This window comes from Anolis carolinensis, chromosome 3 (genome assembly GCF_035594765.1).
Source record: "Anolis carolinensis isolate JA03-04 chromosome 3, rAnoCar3.1.pri, whole genome shotgun sequence".
In the NCBI taxonomy this organism is placed as follows: domain Eukaryota; kingdom Metazoa; phylum Chordata; class Lepidosauria; order Squamata; family Dactyloidae; genus Anolis; species Anolis carolinensis.
The window spans coordinates 203,250,744-203,264,176 of record NC_085843.1 but is presented as its reverse complement, the minus strand read 5'-3'; the positions used below and the strand labels follow the sequence as shown (position 1 = coordinate 203,264,176).

The following is a 13,433-nucleotide window of genomic DNA, read 5'->3' as shown; positions in this document are numbered from 1 at the left end:
GATAAGTGAGACTCTACTGTAGTTTGATCCTCTCCTACACAAGTGGATATTCGAGACCTTTCCTTTATTCTGAATTTTTCTTAGAACAATAAATAATAATAATAATAATAATAATAATAATAATAATAATAATAATTATTATTATTATTATTATTATTTATACCAAACTTTATCTCCCCAAAGGGAACTTTGTAAACAGTACTTTAGCATGAATATTTAAACTTTTTATGCTCTTCTTTTCTCAAAGAAGTCTTCAATGGAAATGGCAGCTTGGGGCATCAAGCTACCAAAGGTGTATAATGTTACAGTAGGGCCATCATTTTTGGAAGGTTAGGTGCACAGGAACCTTGTAAAACTGCAAAAATACATTTTAAAATGATTTTTGACCCTGAAAGAATTCCCATCTAAGAATGACTAGATCCTTCAGCACATGTTCAACTTCTGCCCATCCTCACTTCCTCTCCTAGAGGAATTGGAATAGGGTGGCAAAGTACACTGAGGGCTCTTCTACACTTACCTAAAACCCAGGAGGAAGCAGGCTAAAAAAACCCACTTCTTCCTGGGTTTCAGTCCCCACCCCCACCCCTCCCATAACCCTTGGGCTTTCCCTCAGGGGGTGGCTAGGTGCCATCCCAGGTTAACTAAAGGTTGACCCCAAATGGCATCCAACCACCCACCATTCTCCCTGCAAACTTACTCGGGGGGGGGGGGGATCTGCCTGCAATGCAGGCCCCTCCATAGAATACTCCTGATGCTTGAAAATGACCCATCAGGAGGTTGGGGGGGGGGGAGAATAGGAAATCCCTCCAACCCCCCCCCCCACCCCACACACACACCTCCTGGCGTGTCATTTTGAAATATCAGGAGTACTGTGCAGAGGTACCTGCATGTGCCTGCAGGCCTCTCTGGTAGGTTTTGGAGGAGAAATGGGGGGTGCACTTGGATAGCTCTGAAAATTGACCCCCGGGATCATGAAACGTGGTTCGAGGAGTCAATCCCCACTTAGCGCACACTTGGAAATATACGGACCTGAGTCTTTTTTGTATGTTTTGTTTTATTTTGTGGTTTTTTGAGAATACAATTTTTATTTACATACATTAACAGCTTACTGTGTAAACAGAACACAAAACAATGTACATTTTACAAACACATAACCCCACCACCAAGGCCTGAACAAGTATAATTTTATTTACCATAAATTTATGCATCAACCAGTAAACAAATATCATATCCTGAGCAATTCCTGACCAACACGGTTGTAATGATTTCCCTTAATTTAAGGTCTGAATCTTTCCAGGTGTTTAATTAATGCAGATAAACTGGGAAAATCCAGTTTTCTCTGCATTAATTTGCTTTTACCTGAGGCATCATTTGGACGCCTCAAGTAAAAGCAAGATAGGTCCTATATTTTGGCCATGCCTGGAAGGGTCCTGAGTCATCAAAATGAGCTATTAAAGAAGATCCACCAAAATTGAGCATAAAATCATGCTAGAAGACTGACAAATGCTTAGACAAAGATTCTCTTTTGGAATTTTGAGGTCCTCCAGTGCAACCTAAGGTCACGTTCTGATGGATATTGACCATGATGGGATCGTCCTGGAAGACCTAGAGATTACCAGAGAGAATATTCCTCTAAGAATCTGTATGTCATCTAGTGTTGACTGAACTGGTTACATGGACCCAAAGTCACAGTTTGCTTCAGATTTTTGGGGAGAATTTGGAGCAACATATGACTTTGGTTAACATGATTAAAGACCATGTGTTATTTAGTCATCATCTACCCCAGGTAAAATAATAAAATAATAAATTGGGGACCATAAGGACACAGAACCATGGACATCATCCTCTTACATCATTTTGACTGGGGGGAAGATTTGGCCTGCACTCAAACTGCTCCCCACTGCTAATTTAAAGAAGGTACTATTTAAATGATTTTATCCTTGAAAACAGCCTAAAAGCAATTTAAACAAAGCACCAGTAATCACAATGACATCAGAATGTACACTTTCTTTGCCTGATTTTTTTCAGCCAGCTGCCAAATCTCAAGGTCTGGAAACCTGTTTGTTAATCCCTATTAAAGTAGAACCACTCAATCAATTGTTGCATGGTGAATCTAATTGATCTAATGGTCCTAACTCTTGTTGAGATGAATAATAGGATTTAGACAAAGACTTATTTTTACATCAAGTTGTTTTCCTAATAAATAAAACAGGAGCAAGTAGACTGTTGTCAAAACAATTCCTTAAGCAAGAAATTCAAACTATAGTAAAATCCAGGAAGGTTTTCTCCTTCGTTAGCACAGAAAACAAGAGTTATAACACAAACCAATTTTTGCATTTATTTACATGTTTCAAACCACAATTTGCAACTGAAGTTATATTTGGCAAGGTAAGTAAACTTCTGAAATACATGTGTGAAGCTTCATTATAACTCAGAGTTATAATGAGGCTTAGGGCATACCTACACTGTAGATTTAATGCAGTTGGTACTACTTCGTTGTCATGGCTCAATGTTGTGGAATCATGAGATTTGTAATTTGATTAGATGCCAGCATGCTTTGGAATAAAGACCTTGTAAACTGCAACTTTCAAGATTCCATATAATTGAGCCATGGCAGTTAAACTGGTGTAAAACTGCATTAATTCTACAGTGTAGGTGCACCCCCAGTCATACTTTAAAAGGGCTCACTTAAACCCCAGATGCACTTTAGATCTCTTAATTTCAATAGATCTACACTGAGGATGACTAACACTGGATCCATTTCATAAGCTTACATCCAATTGTTAGTCACTCGTGGGATCAATGGAACTTATGTTAAGTGTAGATTTATCAAGTTCTCATTGATTTGGTGGATTTAGGCTGTAGTCCCCTCGGTCTAATGCTCTAGCTGTAGACCCATGTAAAATGAAACACTATCAATGAGAAGAGTATCAGTAGGATGGCTACATATTCATCCACATTTCTTTTGAAGTCAGTGGCTCTGGGAGGGATTCCTCCTAGCCAAGAGTGCATCTGCACTGAAGAATTAATGCAGTTTGACACCATGGTAAATGCTATTGTTCAATGCTGTGTGGAAACTGTAGTTTTACAAGGTCTTTAGCCTTTTCTGCCAAACCACTGAGTGAGTTTTGGAGTCGGCTGCCATCTCTACACAAATTACATACAACTCTTTTACTCCTTTCCACCTAATTCCAAGGAAGCTCCCCAAATTCTGGACCAATGTCTGACAGCTGTAATGGACTGGATGAGAGCTAAAAAGTTGAGACTAAATCCTGACAAGATAGAGGTTCTCCTGGTCAATTGCATGGCCGATCAGGGTATAGGGTGGCAACGTGTGCTTGACGGGGTTACACTCCCCGAGGACACAGGTCTGCAGTCTGGGTGTCCTCCTGGACTCAGCGCTGACACTTGATGCTCAGGTGTCAGTGGTGACTGGGAGGGCCTTCACACTGGTAAAACTTGTGTGCCAGCTACAACCGTACCTTGAAAAGTCTGACCTGGCCACAGTGGTCCATGCCTTAGTTACATCTAGAATTGATTACTGCAATGCATTCTGGTGCAAAGATCAGCAGACAAATTACTAATTGGGGCTAGCTATACGGAGCATGCCACATCCTACTGAAGCACCTCCACTGGCTGCTAATAAGTTTCGGGACTAATTTCAAAGTGCAGGTTATTACCTATAAAGTTCTGCATGGTTTGGGTCAAGCCTATCTTCATGATCACATCTCCCCCTATAAACTGGTGCAGGCTCTAAGATCTGCCAGGGAAGCTCTCCTCTCAGTCCAGGCTCCGTCTCAAGTGCAGTTGGTGGGGACAAGACCTTCTCAGTGATGGCCCCCTTGCTCTGAATTGCATGGATTTTTTAACCCATACTTTGTCATATTTTGGCTTTTGCTAATTTTTTATGTCTGGTTTGAAATGCATTATTTGTTTTAATGTTGATATAATGTATTTTATATGTTGTGTGGCACCATTGTGTGCTATTTGTAAGCTGCCCCGAGTCTCTATGGGAGATGGTGGTGGGGTGTAAACAAAACATTATTATTATTACACCAGGCAACAAATCTCAGGATTCCAAAGCTTTGAGACATGGCAATTTAAGCTGTGTCAAAATGGATTAATTCTACAATGTAGAACCATCCCAAGTTCATGTTAGGCTCACAGCAGTTTTAGAGACTAAAAGAACCACTCTTCCAAAATTTCCAGGACTTCCACACATAACAATGCAATTGAAAGACACTCTAGCTTTGAATACACATAAGGTCCTGAATCTAACGTAGTTCCAGCTAGAGCAGACTGAGAGGATGGCGAGAATTAATCTATGATGATTCACCCTTAATTCAATAGACCTACTCTAGGCAAGAGGAACAATTAGATTTAAGCCAATATAAATGTTTCATCAGGGTACTACTATGCATAAATCTCCAGAGCTCCCAAATCCACCCCACTTTGTAAGACCTCTTGGGTAAACAACTGTGTAACTATTCTGTCTGGATAGCAATCCTTCTCCATAACAACCAGGGAATGCCAGATGCAGAACACCATCTTTTATTCAATTCATTCCTTTCCAGCCAATGTTTCAAGGGCAGGCGTGGTTGCGAAACAATTGAGAATTTGCCTGCGCCCAGTCCCACACATGTCAGAGAAGGGGGGGAAGGGGAGAGGAGCCATTCAATCCAAGGCCCACCTCTTAAAGAAATCCTTGAAACACTCCTCACCCGGTTGCTAGTGGGTCTGCAAGACAATAGTACAGAGAGAGGGTGGGTGGAGCGAGGCCTTGCCAAACCAGCAAGCATCAATGAATGGCGAACTCATGGGAGAGGGAGGCGGGGAAGAAGGAGCCATCAACCTCTTCTATTAAAGCATCAGGGAATTGATAGGCTGGGAAGTAGAACAAAGGTTCAGAAGGCAAGATAAAACACAGAAGAAGTGATGATGGTGTGCACTTGGAACTCAGCCTTGAAAGACTTAAGCTGTGTTAGGGCTTCACCAAACCTAACAGCAAGGATTCAAAAAAATCTGCTTAGGGACTTGTACGATGAACCCAATAGAAGATCTGGATCTTTTTCTGCCCTATTTGCTGATTCTTTGCAGCCTATCACATACTGGATTTTTAAAAACAACAACCCAAGATTAAAAAAACAGCACTGGGAAAAGCTGTTTGAAAAAATTAATTCTTTTGTCTTTGGGGTTCACTACCTTCATTTCACAATTCTTTAGGCCCTCACTACTGTGCTGTGTTTCCCATCTGATTTGAGCTCCAAACTTTCACTTCATTCAGAACCATGATTTTACTGGTATAAATATTCATATCTCTGGTAAGAAAGAGATAACATAATTTCATAGCGAGGTCAAATGTTTGCTAAGGGGTGTTATTAACACTGCATTTTACTCTGTGTTGAATATTTATTTCTTACAGAGAAATAAATTCCAGACAAGTAGAATTAGGACTTCATTCTAGGGCCCCTTCCACAAAGCTCAATAAAATCCTACATTATCTGCTTTGAACTGGAATATGTGGCAGTGTGGACTCAGATAACCCAGTTCAAAGCTGAAATCGTGGGGTTTTCTGCCTTGATATTCTGGGTTATATGGCTGTGTGGAAGGGCCCTAAAAGTAAAAATGCATGCTTTGCAGAAATGTAATGCTAATATATTTGCAAACAAACGGTGACTACATTTTTAAGTGGAGATATACAAACGAGCACCATAGGTCATCTGCATACAGCTGGAGTTACTATCTTGGAGCTATAGTAATTTCTTGACGATTCACTGTGTGCTACTCCTCCCTCTTATGGGAGGGATAGGGGAAAAATGTAGGACAAACTAAAAGGATCAACATAAAATATACATGGAGCTTTCACAAGATGCCATAGGGAAAAGCGCTGGTGTTCCATTTCCATACCAGATATTACACTAGATTATATTTTACTTTTTTCTCTTTTGTTTTTCTGTTGTTTTTTGTTTTTTGTTTTTTTGTGAGACTTGGAATATCTTGCCACTTTTAAGATGCACTCCTGAGCATGTCTGCCCTTGAATTCAATGTTAGCCTCTGTGGGGTGCTGGAGATCCTGCTATGATAGAGCTCCAGTGGGGAAAAACAAAATAGATGTGTATATGCAGATCAGAATTACAGATCAAAGGAGACGGGTATAACCCAATTCCCACATGAAGCCTTAAATTACACAGACTTCTATCGAACAGCAGAGCAGAGGAAACAGGCAATTTGGATGTGTGGCCTTTGAAACATAAATAACAGGTAAACATAGCCTTGTTGTCTTGCTGTCATGAACAGACTCCAGCTGAGAAGAAAATTCTGCTTAAACCTTCTGGGAGTTCAAGATGGGTTACATTCAAGAAAAGAGCATATGAAAACTCTGGATGGGAAGCTTTCACCAGTATAAGCCTAATATAGTGAGTGCTTGGTATCCACTGGGACCCCCGTGGGTACCAAAATCCATGGATGCTCAATTCCTACTATCTACAGTGGAATAGTAAAATAGTGCCACTTAAATAAAATGAGAAAGGCCCCATCTATACTGCCATATAATATCAAAATGATCCGCTTTGAACTGGATTATATGGCAGTATAGACTAATATAATCCCGTTCAAATCAGATAATCTGGATTTCATAGGGCAGTGTAGATGGGGCCACAATCAAAGTATGCTTTCTGGATATTTTGTGGGGTGAGAGGATATTTTCAATCCATGAATCTGTAGATATGGAGGGCTGATTAAGGCCCTTTCCACACAGCTGTATAAAATCCACATTGAACTGGATGTTATGGCAGAGTGGACTCAGATAACCCAATTCAAAGCAGATACTGTGGATCATCTGCCTTGATATTCTGGGTTATATGGCTGTTTGGAAGGGCCCTAAACTGGCTCCCTGGCATAGTATTATTTCTTCCATTCTCCTCTTTTAGCTCCCATACTCCTAGATTGAAACAACTGTATTTCAAAACCCATCATCAACAAACAAAGGCCCCTTCTATACTGCCATATAATCCAGATTGTCAAAGCGGATAATCCACATTATTTGTTTTGAACTGGATATGAGTCTACACTGCCATATAATCCAGTTCCAAGTAGATAATTTGGATTTTATATGGCAGTGTAGAAGGGGCCCATGAAGACACCAGAATAACCACAATGCACTTTAACAACATACCCTGATTGCCTTTCATGAGCCTTAATATGATAAATACTCAGGAATGGTTGCACTGATTAAGGCCTCTTCCACACAGGGTCCTTCCACACAGCCATATAACCCAGAATATCAAGGCAGAAAATCCCACAATATCTGCTTGGAACTGGGTTATCTGAGTCCACACTGCCATACATCCCAGATCAAAGCAGATATTGTGAGATTTCCTGCCTTGATATTCTGAGTTACGTGGCTGTGTGGTAGCACCCCCACCCCCCCCACACACACACACAGTGAACTGGATTATATGACAGTGTAGATTTAGGCCCCTTCCACACAGCTGAATAAAATCCCATATTTTCTGCTTTAAACTGGAATATATGGAAGTGTGGACTCAGATCACCTACTTCAAAACAGAAATTGTGGGATTTTCTGCCTTGATGTTCTGGGTTATATGCTTGTGTGAAAGGGCCCTGAGTCCACACTGCCATATATTCCAGTTCAAAGCAGATAGTGTGGGATTTTCTGCCTTGATATTCTGGGTTATATGGATGTGTGGAAAGGCCCTGAGATAACCCAGGGCCCTTCCAGACAGACCTTTTACTGTATTCCAGGATCTGGTCCCACGTTTTTTTATCCCAGATTATCTGGTAGTGGAGACTCATATAACCTAGTTTAAAGCAGAAAACCTGGATCAGATCCTGGGATATAGGGCCTGTCTGGAAGGTGCCTCAGTTCAAAACAGATATTGTGGATTATCTGCTTTTATATTCTGGGTTATATGGCTGTGTGGAAGGGCCCTAAGTCCCTTATTGAAATGTGTCAATAGTTTTGGATCTCTCTCATAGGGCCCTTCCACACAGCTATGTAACCCAGAATATCAAGACAGAAAATCCCACAATATGTGCTTTGAACTGGGTTATCTGGGTCTACATTCAGAAAATGTGGGATTTTCTTCCTTGATATTCTGGGATATATAACTGTGTGGAAGGGCCCATAGAAGCTATAGATTTGAAAATACAGTAGAGTCTCACTTATCCAAGACTCGCTTATTCAAGGTTCTGGATTAACCAATGCATTTTTGTAGTCAATATTTTCAATATATCGTGATATTTTGGTGTTAAATTTGTAAATACAGTAATTAAAACATAACCTGACTGTGTATTGAACTACTTTTTCTGTCAAATTTGTTGTATAACATGATGTTTTGGTGCTTAATTTGTAAAATCATAACCAGATTTGATGTTTAATAGGCTTTTCCTTAATCCCTCCTTATTATCCAAGATATTCGCTTATCCAAGTTTCTGCCGGCCTGTTTAGCTTGGATAAGTGAGACTACTATAGTAGAAGTTTTTTTTTTTAATGGCCTAATTATCGCCAGTCTTCAATGCAGCCCTCTAGGGTTCTTCCACACAGTCATATGACCCAGAATATCAAGGAAGAAAATCCCACAATGGGCCCTTCCACACAGCCCTATGTCCCATAATCACGGCAGGAAATCTCACAATATCTGTTTTGAACTGGAATATATGGCAGTGTGGACTCAGATAACCTGGTTCAAGGAAGATATTGTGGGATTTCCTGCCTTGATATTCTGGGATACAGGGCTGTGTGGAAGGGCTCATACGGCAGTGTGGACTTAGGGTCCTTCCACACAGCTATATAACCCAGGATATCAAGGCAGAAAATCCCACAGTATCTGCTTTGAACTGGGTTATCTGAGTCCACACTGCCATATATACCAGATCAATTTCCTGCCTTGATATTCTGGGTTACGTGGCTGTGTGGTAGCCCCCCCCCCCCCCAACAGCTAAATAAGGTCCACATTGAACTGGATTATATGACAGTGTAGACTTAGGCCCCTTTCACACAGCTGAATAAAATCCCATATTTTCTGCTTTAAACTGGAATATATATGGAAGCGTGGACTCAGATCACCTACTTCAAAACAGTGTGGATTTAGGGTCCTTCCACACAGCTATATAACCCAGAATATCAAGGCAGAAAATCCCACAGTATCTGCTTTGAACTGGGTTATCTGAGTCCACACTGCCATATATCCCAGATCACATTACCACATATTCCAGTTTAAAGCAGATAATGTAGGATTTTATTCAGCTTTGTGGAAGGGGCCCCTTCAGTAGAATTAGGACTTCATTCTAGGGCCCCTTCCACAAAGCTGTCTTGAATTTATTTCTCTGTAAGAAATAAATATTCAACACAGAGAAAAATGTAGTGTTAATAACGCTCCTTGGCAAACATTTGCCAAGAGGCCTCCCTAATCTTCTAGGAGGTTTTTTTAAAATCCTAATTTCGAAAAGAGAGGGATGGCTACTGCTGTTTTTGTTTTGCAAAGGGGCTCGACCATAAACACGCCCCCTTCCACCACCTGAGCTGGGCTCAAGCAGGCCTGCGTCCTATTGTTAGCTGGAACCAAAATAAACCCCCTGAATTGCGTGAAGGGGGAGATCTTGAAAAGGGGGGATGAGGGAAAAAAGGGAGAGCAACCAGCTGGAGAGAAAGAAAGCCACTTTCAGTCCCAACCCAACACCCCTTTTTCTTTCTTTCTTTTTTTGTCCTTTGGGGTACCAAATCGTGAGATCTCTAACCGCGTTTTCCCTGCAGGCAGGGGAATGAGTGATGACATGGCCTCTCCCAAAGCAAAAGAGCATATACACCTGTCCTTTTGCATCTCGAAGGCGACTCCTATCCCTCACACACACACGCGCGCGCGCGCGCATCCCAAACAGACAGGTTGCTCACCGTGATCCGAGGGATGTTCTTCTTGCCTTGATACGACATCTTTCTCCCCTGCCGCGGAGGAGGAGGAGGAGGACCAACCAAGGATGTTAGTGCTGCCGGTGGTAGGGAAAGGCGGGAGGGGGGGGGGCTTTCTTGGGGGGTGGGCGGTGAGAGGCGAAGCGGCGGGTGGTGTGAGACGAAGGAGGGGAGGAAGGAAGGCGGGAGGGCGCTGCGTGGGCTTGTTGTGTCGCCGCCGCGTTTGCGTGCGTGAGTGCGTGCGCGCGCGCTTCCACGGCTGGCGGATTGATCTGGCAAGGAGGAGGAGGAGGAGGAGGAGAGCGAGACTGAGCCCCTCGGAGCTGCCTGATTAGCATTCCGCCCCCGTCCAAGCCCAGCCGGTGGCAGACGCAGACGCAGACGGGGCCCCAGAAAGCAGGCAAGAAAGCAACGCGGGCGGGTCAACAAAAGCCTCGCTAGCCAACAAAGGGTGCCAAGGACCCTGGAGGGGCTCCCTCGTCCCTTGCTTCACGACAGAGGGAACAATTCGGGAGGGTTGCTGTGTGTATGTCTCAGAAGCATTCTTTCCTGACGTTTCGCCCACATTTATGGCTAGGCATCCTCAGAGGTTGTGAGGTCTGTTGGAAACTAGGCAAGTGGCGTTCATTTATATACCTGTGGAATGTCCAGGGTGGGAGAAAGAACTCTTTGTCTGCTTGAGGCACGTGTCAGTGTGGCAATTGGCCAGCTTGATTCGCATTGAATGGCCTTGCAGCTTCAAAGCCTGGCTGCTTCCTGTCTGGGGGATTCCTTTGTTGGGAGGTAATACAGTAGAGTTTCCCTTATCCAACATAAACGGGCCGGCAGAATGTTGGATAAGCGAATATGTTGGATAATAAGGAGCCATTAAGGAAAAGCCTATTAAACATCAAATTACAGTAGAGTCTCACTTATCCAACGTAAACGGGCCGGCAGACTGAAGATAATTAGGCAATTAAAAAACAACAACTTCTACTACAGTGGAGTCTCACTTATCCAAGCTAAACAGGCCGGCAGAACGTTGGATAAGCGAATAGCTTGGATAATAAGGAGGCATTAAGGAAAAGCCTATTAAACATCAAATTAGGTTATGATTTTACAAATTAAGCACCAAGACATCATGTTATACAACACATTTGACAGAAAAAGTCGTTCAGTACGCAGTAATGCTATGTAGTAATTACTGTATTTACGAATTTAGCACCAAAATATCATGATATATTGAAAACATTGACTACAAAAATGTGTTGGATAATCCAGAACGTTGGATAAGCGAGTCTTGGATAAGTGAGACTCTAGGTAAAGGTAAAGGTTTCCCTTGACATTAAGTCCAGTCATGTCTGACTCTGGGGGTTGGTGCTCATCTCCATATCTAAGCCAAAGAGCCGGCGTTGTCCGTAGACACCTCCAAGGTCATGTGGCCGGCATGATTGCATGGAGCGCCGTTACTTTCCCGCCGGAGCGGTACCTGTTGATCTACTCACATTGGCATGTTTTCGAACTGCTAGGTTGGCAGAAGCTGGAGCTAACAACGGGCGCTCACGCCGCTCCTGGGGTTTGAACCTGGGACCTTTCGGTCTGCAAGTTCAGCAGCTCAGTGCTTTAACACACTTCGCCACCGGGGCTCCTTATGTCTACATAGGGACCACGAAACGCAGTATCGCCCAAACACGAATCAAGGAACATGAAAGGCACTGCGGACTAACTCAACCAGAGAAGTCAGCCATAGCAGAGCACTTGATGAACTAATCTGGACATAGCATATCATTTGATAACACAGAAATGCTGGACCATTCTAACAGCCACCATATCAGACTACACAGAGAAGCCATTGGAATCCACAAGCATGTGGACAAATTCAACAGAAAGGAGGAAACCATGAAAATCTGGCTACCGGTATTAAAAAAAACTTTAAAATCAAGACAGTAAATAAAGAACACCATTCTGCAAACGAGAAAGTTTGGACAGGAAACAATCAGAGCCATCAACAAAGGATTCCCCCAGGCAGGAAGCAGCTAGACTTTGAATCTGCAAGGCCATTAAATGCTAATCAAGGTGATCAATTTCAACATTCACACCTGCCTCAAACAGACAAAAGTTCTTTCTCCCGCCCTGGATTTTCTACAGATAAATAAACCCACTTTCCTAGTTTCCAACAGACCTCACACCCCTGAGGATACCTGCCATAGATGTGGGTGAAATGTCAGGAGAGAATGTTTCTGGAACATGGCCAAACAGCCCGGAACACTCACAGCAACCTAGTAATTCCAGCCATGGAAGTCTTTGAACAAACATCAGGGCAGATTTTATATGAGTGTAGATGTAGCTCAGGCATCACAGGGAGGCAGCAGCAACCTATGCCAGAAGGCTGCATCTGCACTTTTTCATTCATGCAGTTTGGCACCACTGTGATTTACTATAGCTCAGTGCTATGGAATGCTGGGAGTTGTAGTTTTACAAACTCAGCCTTCTCTGCTAGGGTCTTACAAACTGCAGTTCCCATGATTTCATAGCATTGAGCTACAGTAGTTCAAGTGGTGTCAAGCTGTATTAATTACACTGATTCCCCCCCACTCCCACCCAATAAATCCGAGTCGATTTGAAAGTATAAAACCACCACCGCCTTTCAGTCAAATATTGTTAGGTGATTTCACCCATTTATAAAGATCAGTACTATCTTGTTTTTAAAAATAGTCTTTTGTCTCAATCCCTAAGAAAAATAGCTCCAGATAGGTTCTCCCCTTTCCTGCCAAATTCTATCATATACATATACTATGCATATACATATATAAAAGAGCAGTATATAAATAAAATAAAATAAATAAATAATACTTCAATTACAACCCATGGTACTATAGCCATTATCTGGGTAGAGGCCACCAGGAGGTGGTAGAGACAGAACAATAGTCTATTTTATGGGAAGGGGGAGTTGAAGGTGTAAAACCATTTCTCCCATTTTCGTTGGTTATTCCTCCCCTCCCCCTTTCATAAACAAGGGTTGTTTCCACGATGGGGGCATGGATGGGGGGAATAACAGGAAAATGGGAAAAATTATTTTCTTCAAAACCCACCCTCCACCCCCCGAAAAATGGACTGTCTTTCTCTCTCTAGCACCCCCTGGTGGCCTCCGCATGGATAATCAGGAGAGCCTTTTGTGTTTGGGTTGCGTTGCCATTACCATAAGATTTTACTGTTCATAAATCATAAAAAAAAATTACAATTTGCAGCCTAAGGAAGAGAGGAAGGAGAAGCCAAAGGGAGAGAAAAGGAGCCCAAGCAGCAACAGGAGGAGAAGGAGGTGATTTATCCACACACGATTGGTTGATAAAGACTTAAAATAGTGTATAACTACTAAAATAATGTATAAATATTAAAATAAATATGGTGTCCCTAGTTTGCGGATTTTCACTTATTGTGGGTGGATCTGGAACCTAACCTCAGCGATAAGTGAGGGAACACTGTAATGCTATTATTGTGCTATGCTAATGATATAATATATTGTATG

The 13,433-nt window shown here is 42.3% G+C and overlaps 1 protein-coding gene across 2 annotated transcripts in view; it reads right to left on the bottom strand.

Moving 5' to 3' along the window:
• dpysl4 (dihydropyrimidinase like 4) overlaps window positions 1-13,433 on the bottom strand; it is a 50,477-nt gene that overhangs the window by 32,815 nt on the left and 4,229 nt on the right. The window contains exon 1 of one of the 2 annotated variants that reach the window (XM_062976099.1): window positions 9,914-10,163. The exons of the other annotated variant lie outside the window; for it this stretch is intronic. Coding sequence (XP_062832169.1) covers window positions 9,914-9,952 — 39 coding nt within the window. The 5' untranslated portion in view covers window positions 9,953-10,163. Of the gene's footprint in view, window positions 1-9,913; window positions 10,164-13,433 lie in introns of those variants that run through there. 2 annotated transcript variants of the gene reach the window in all.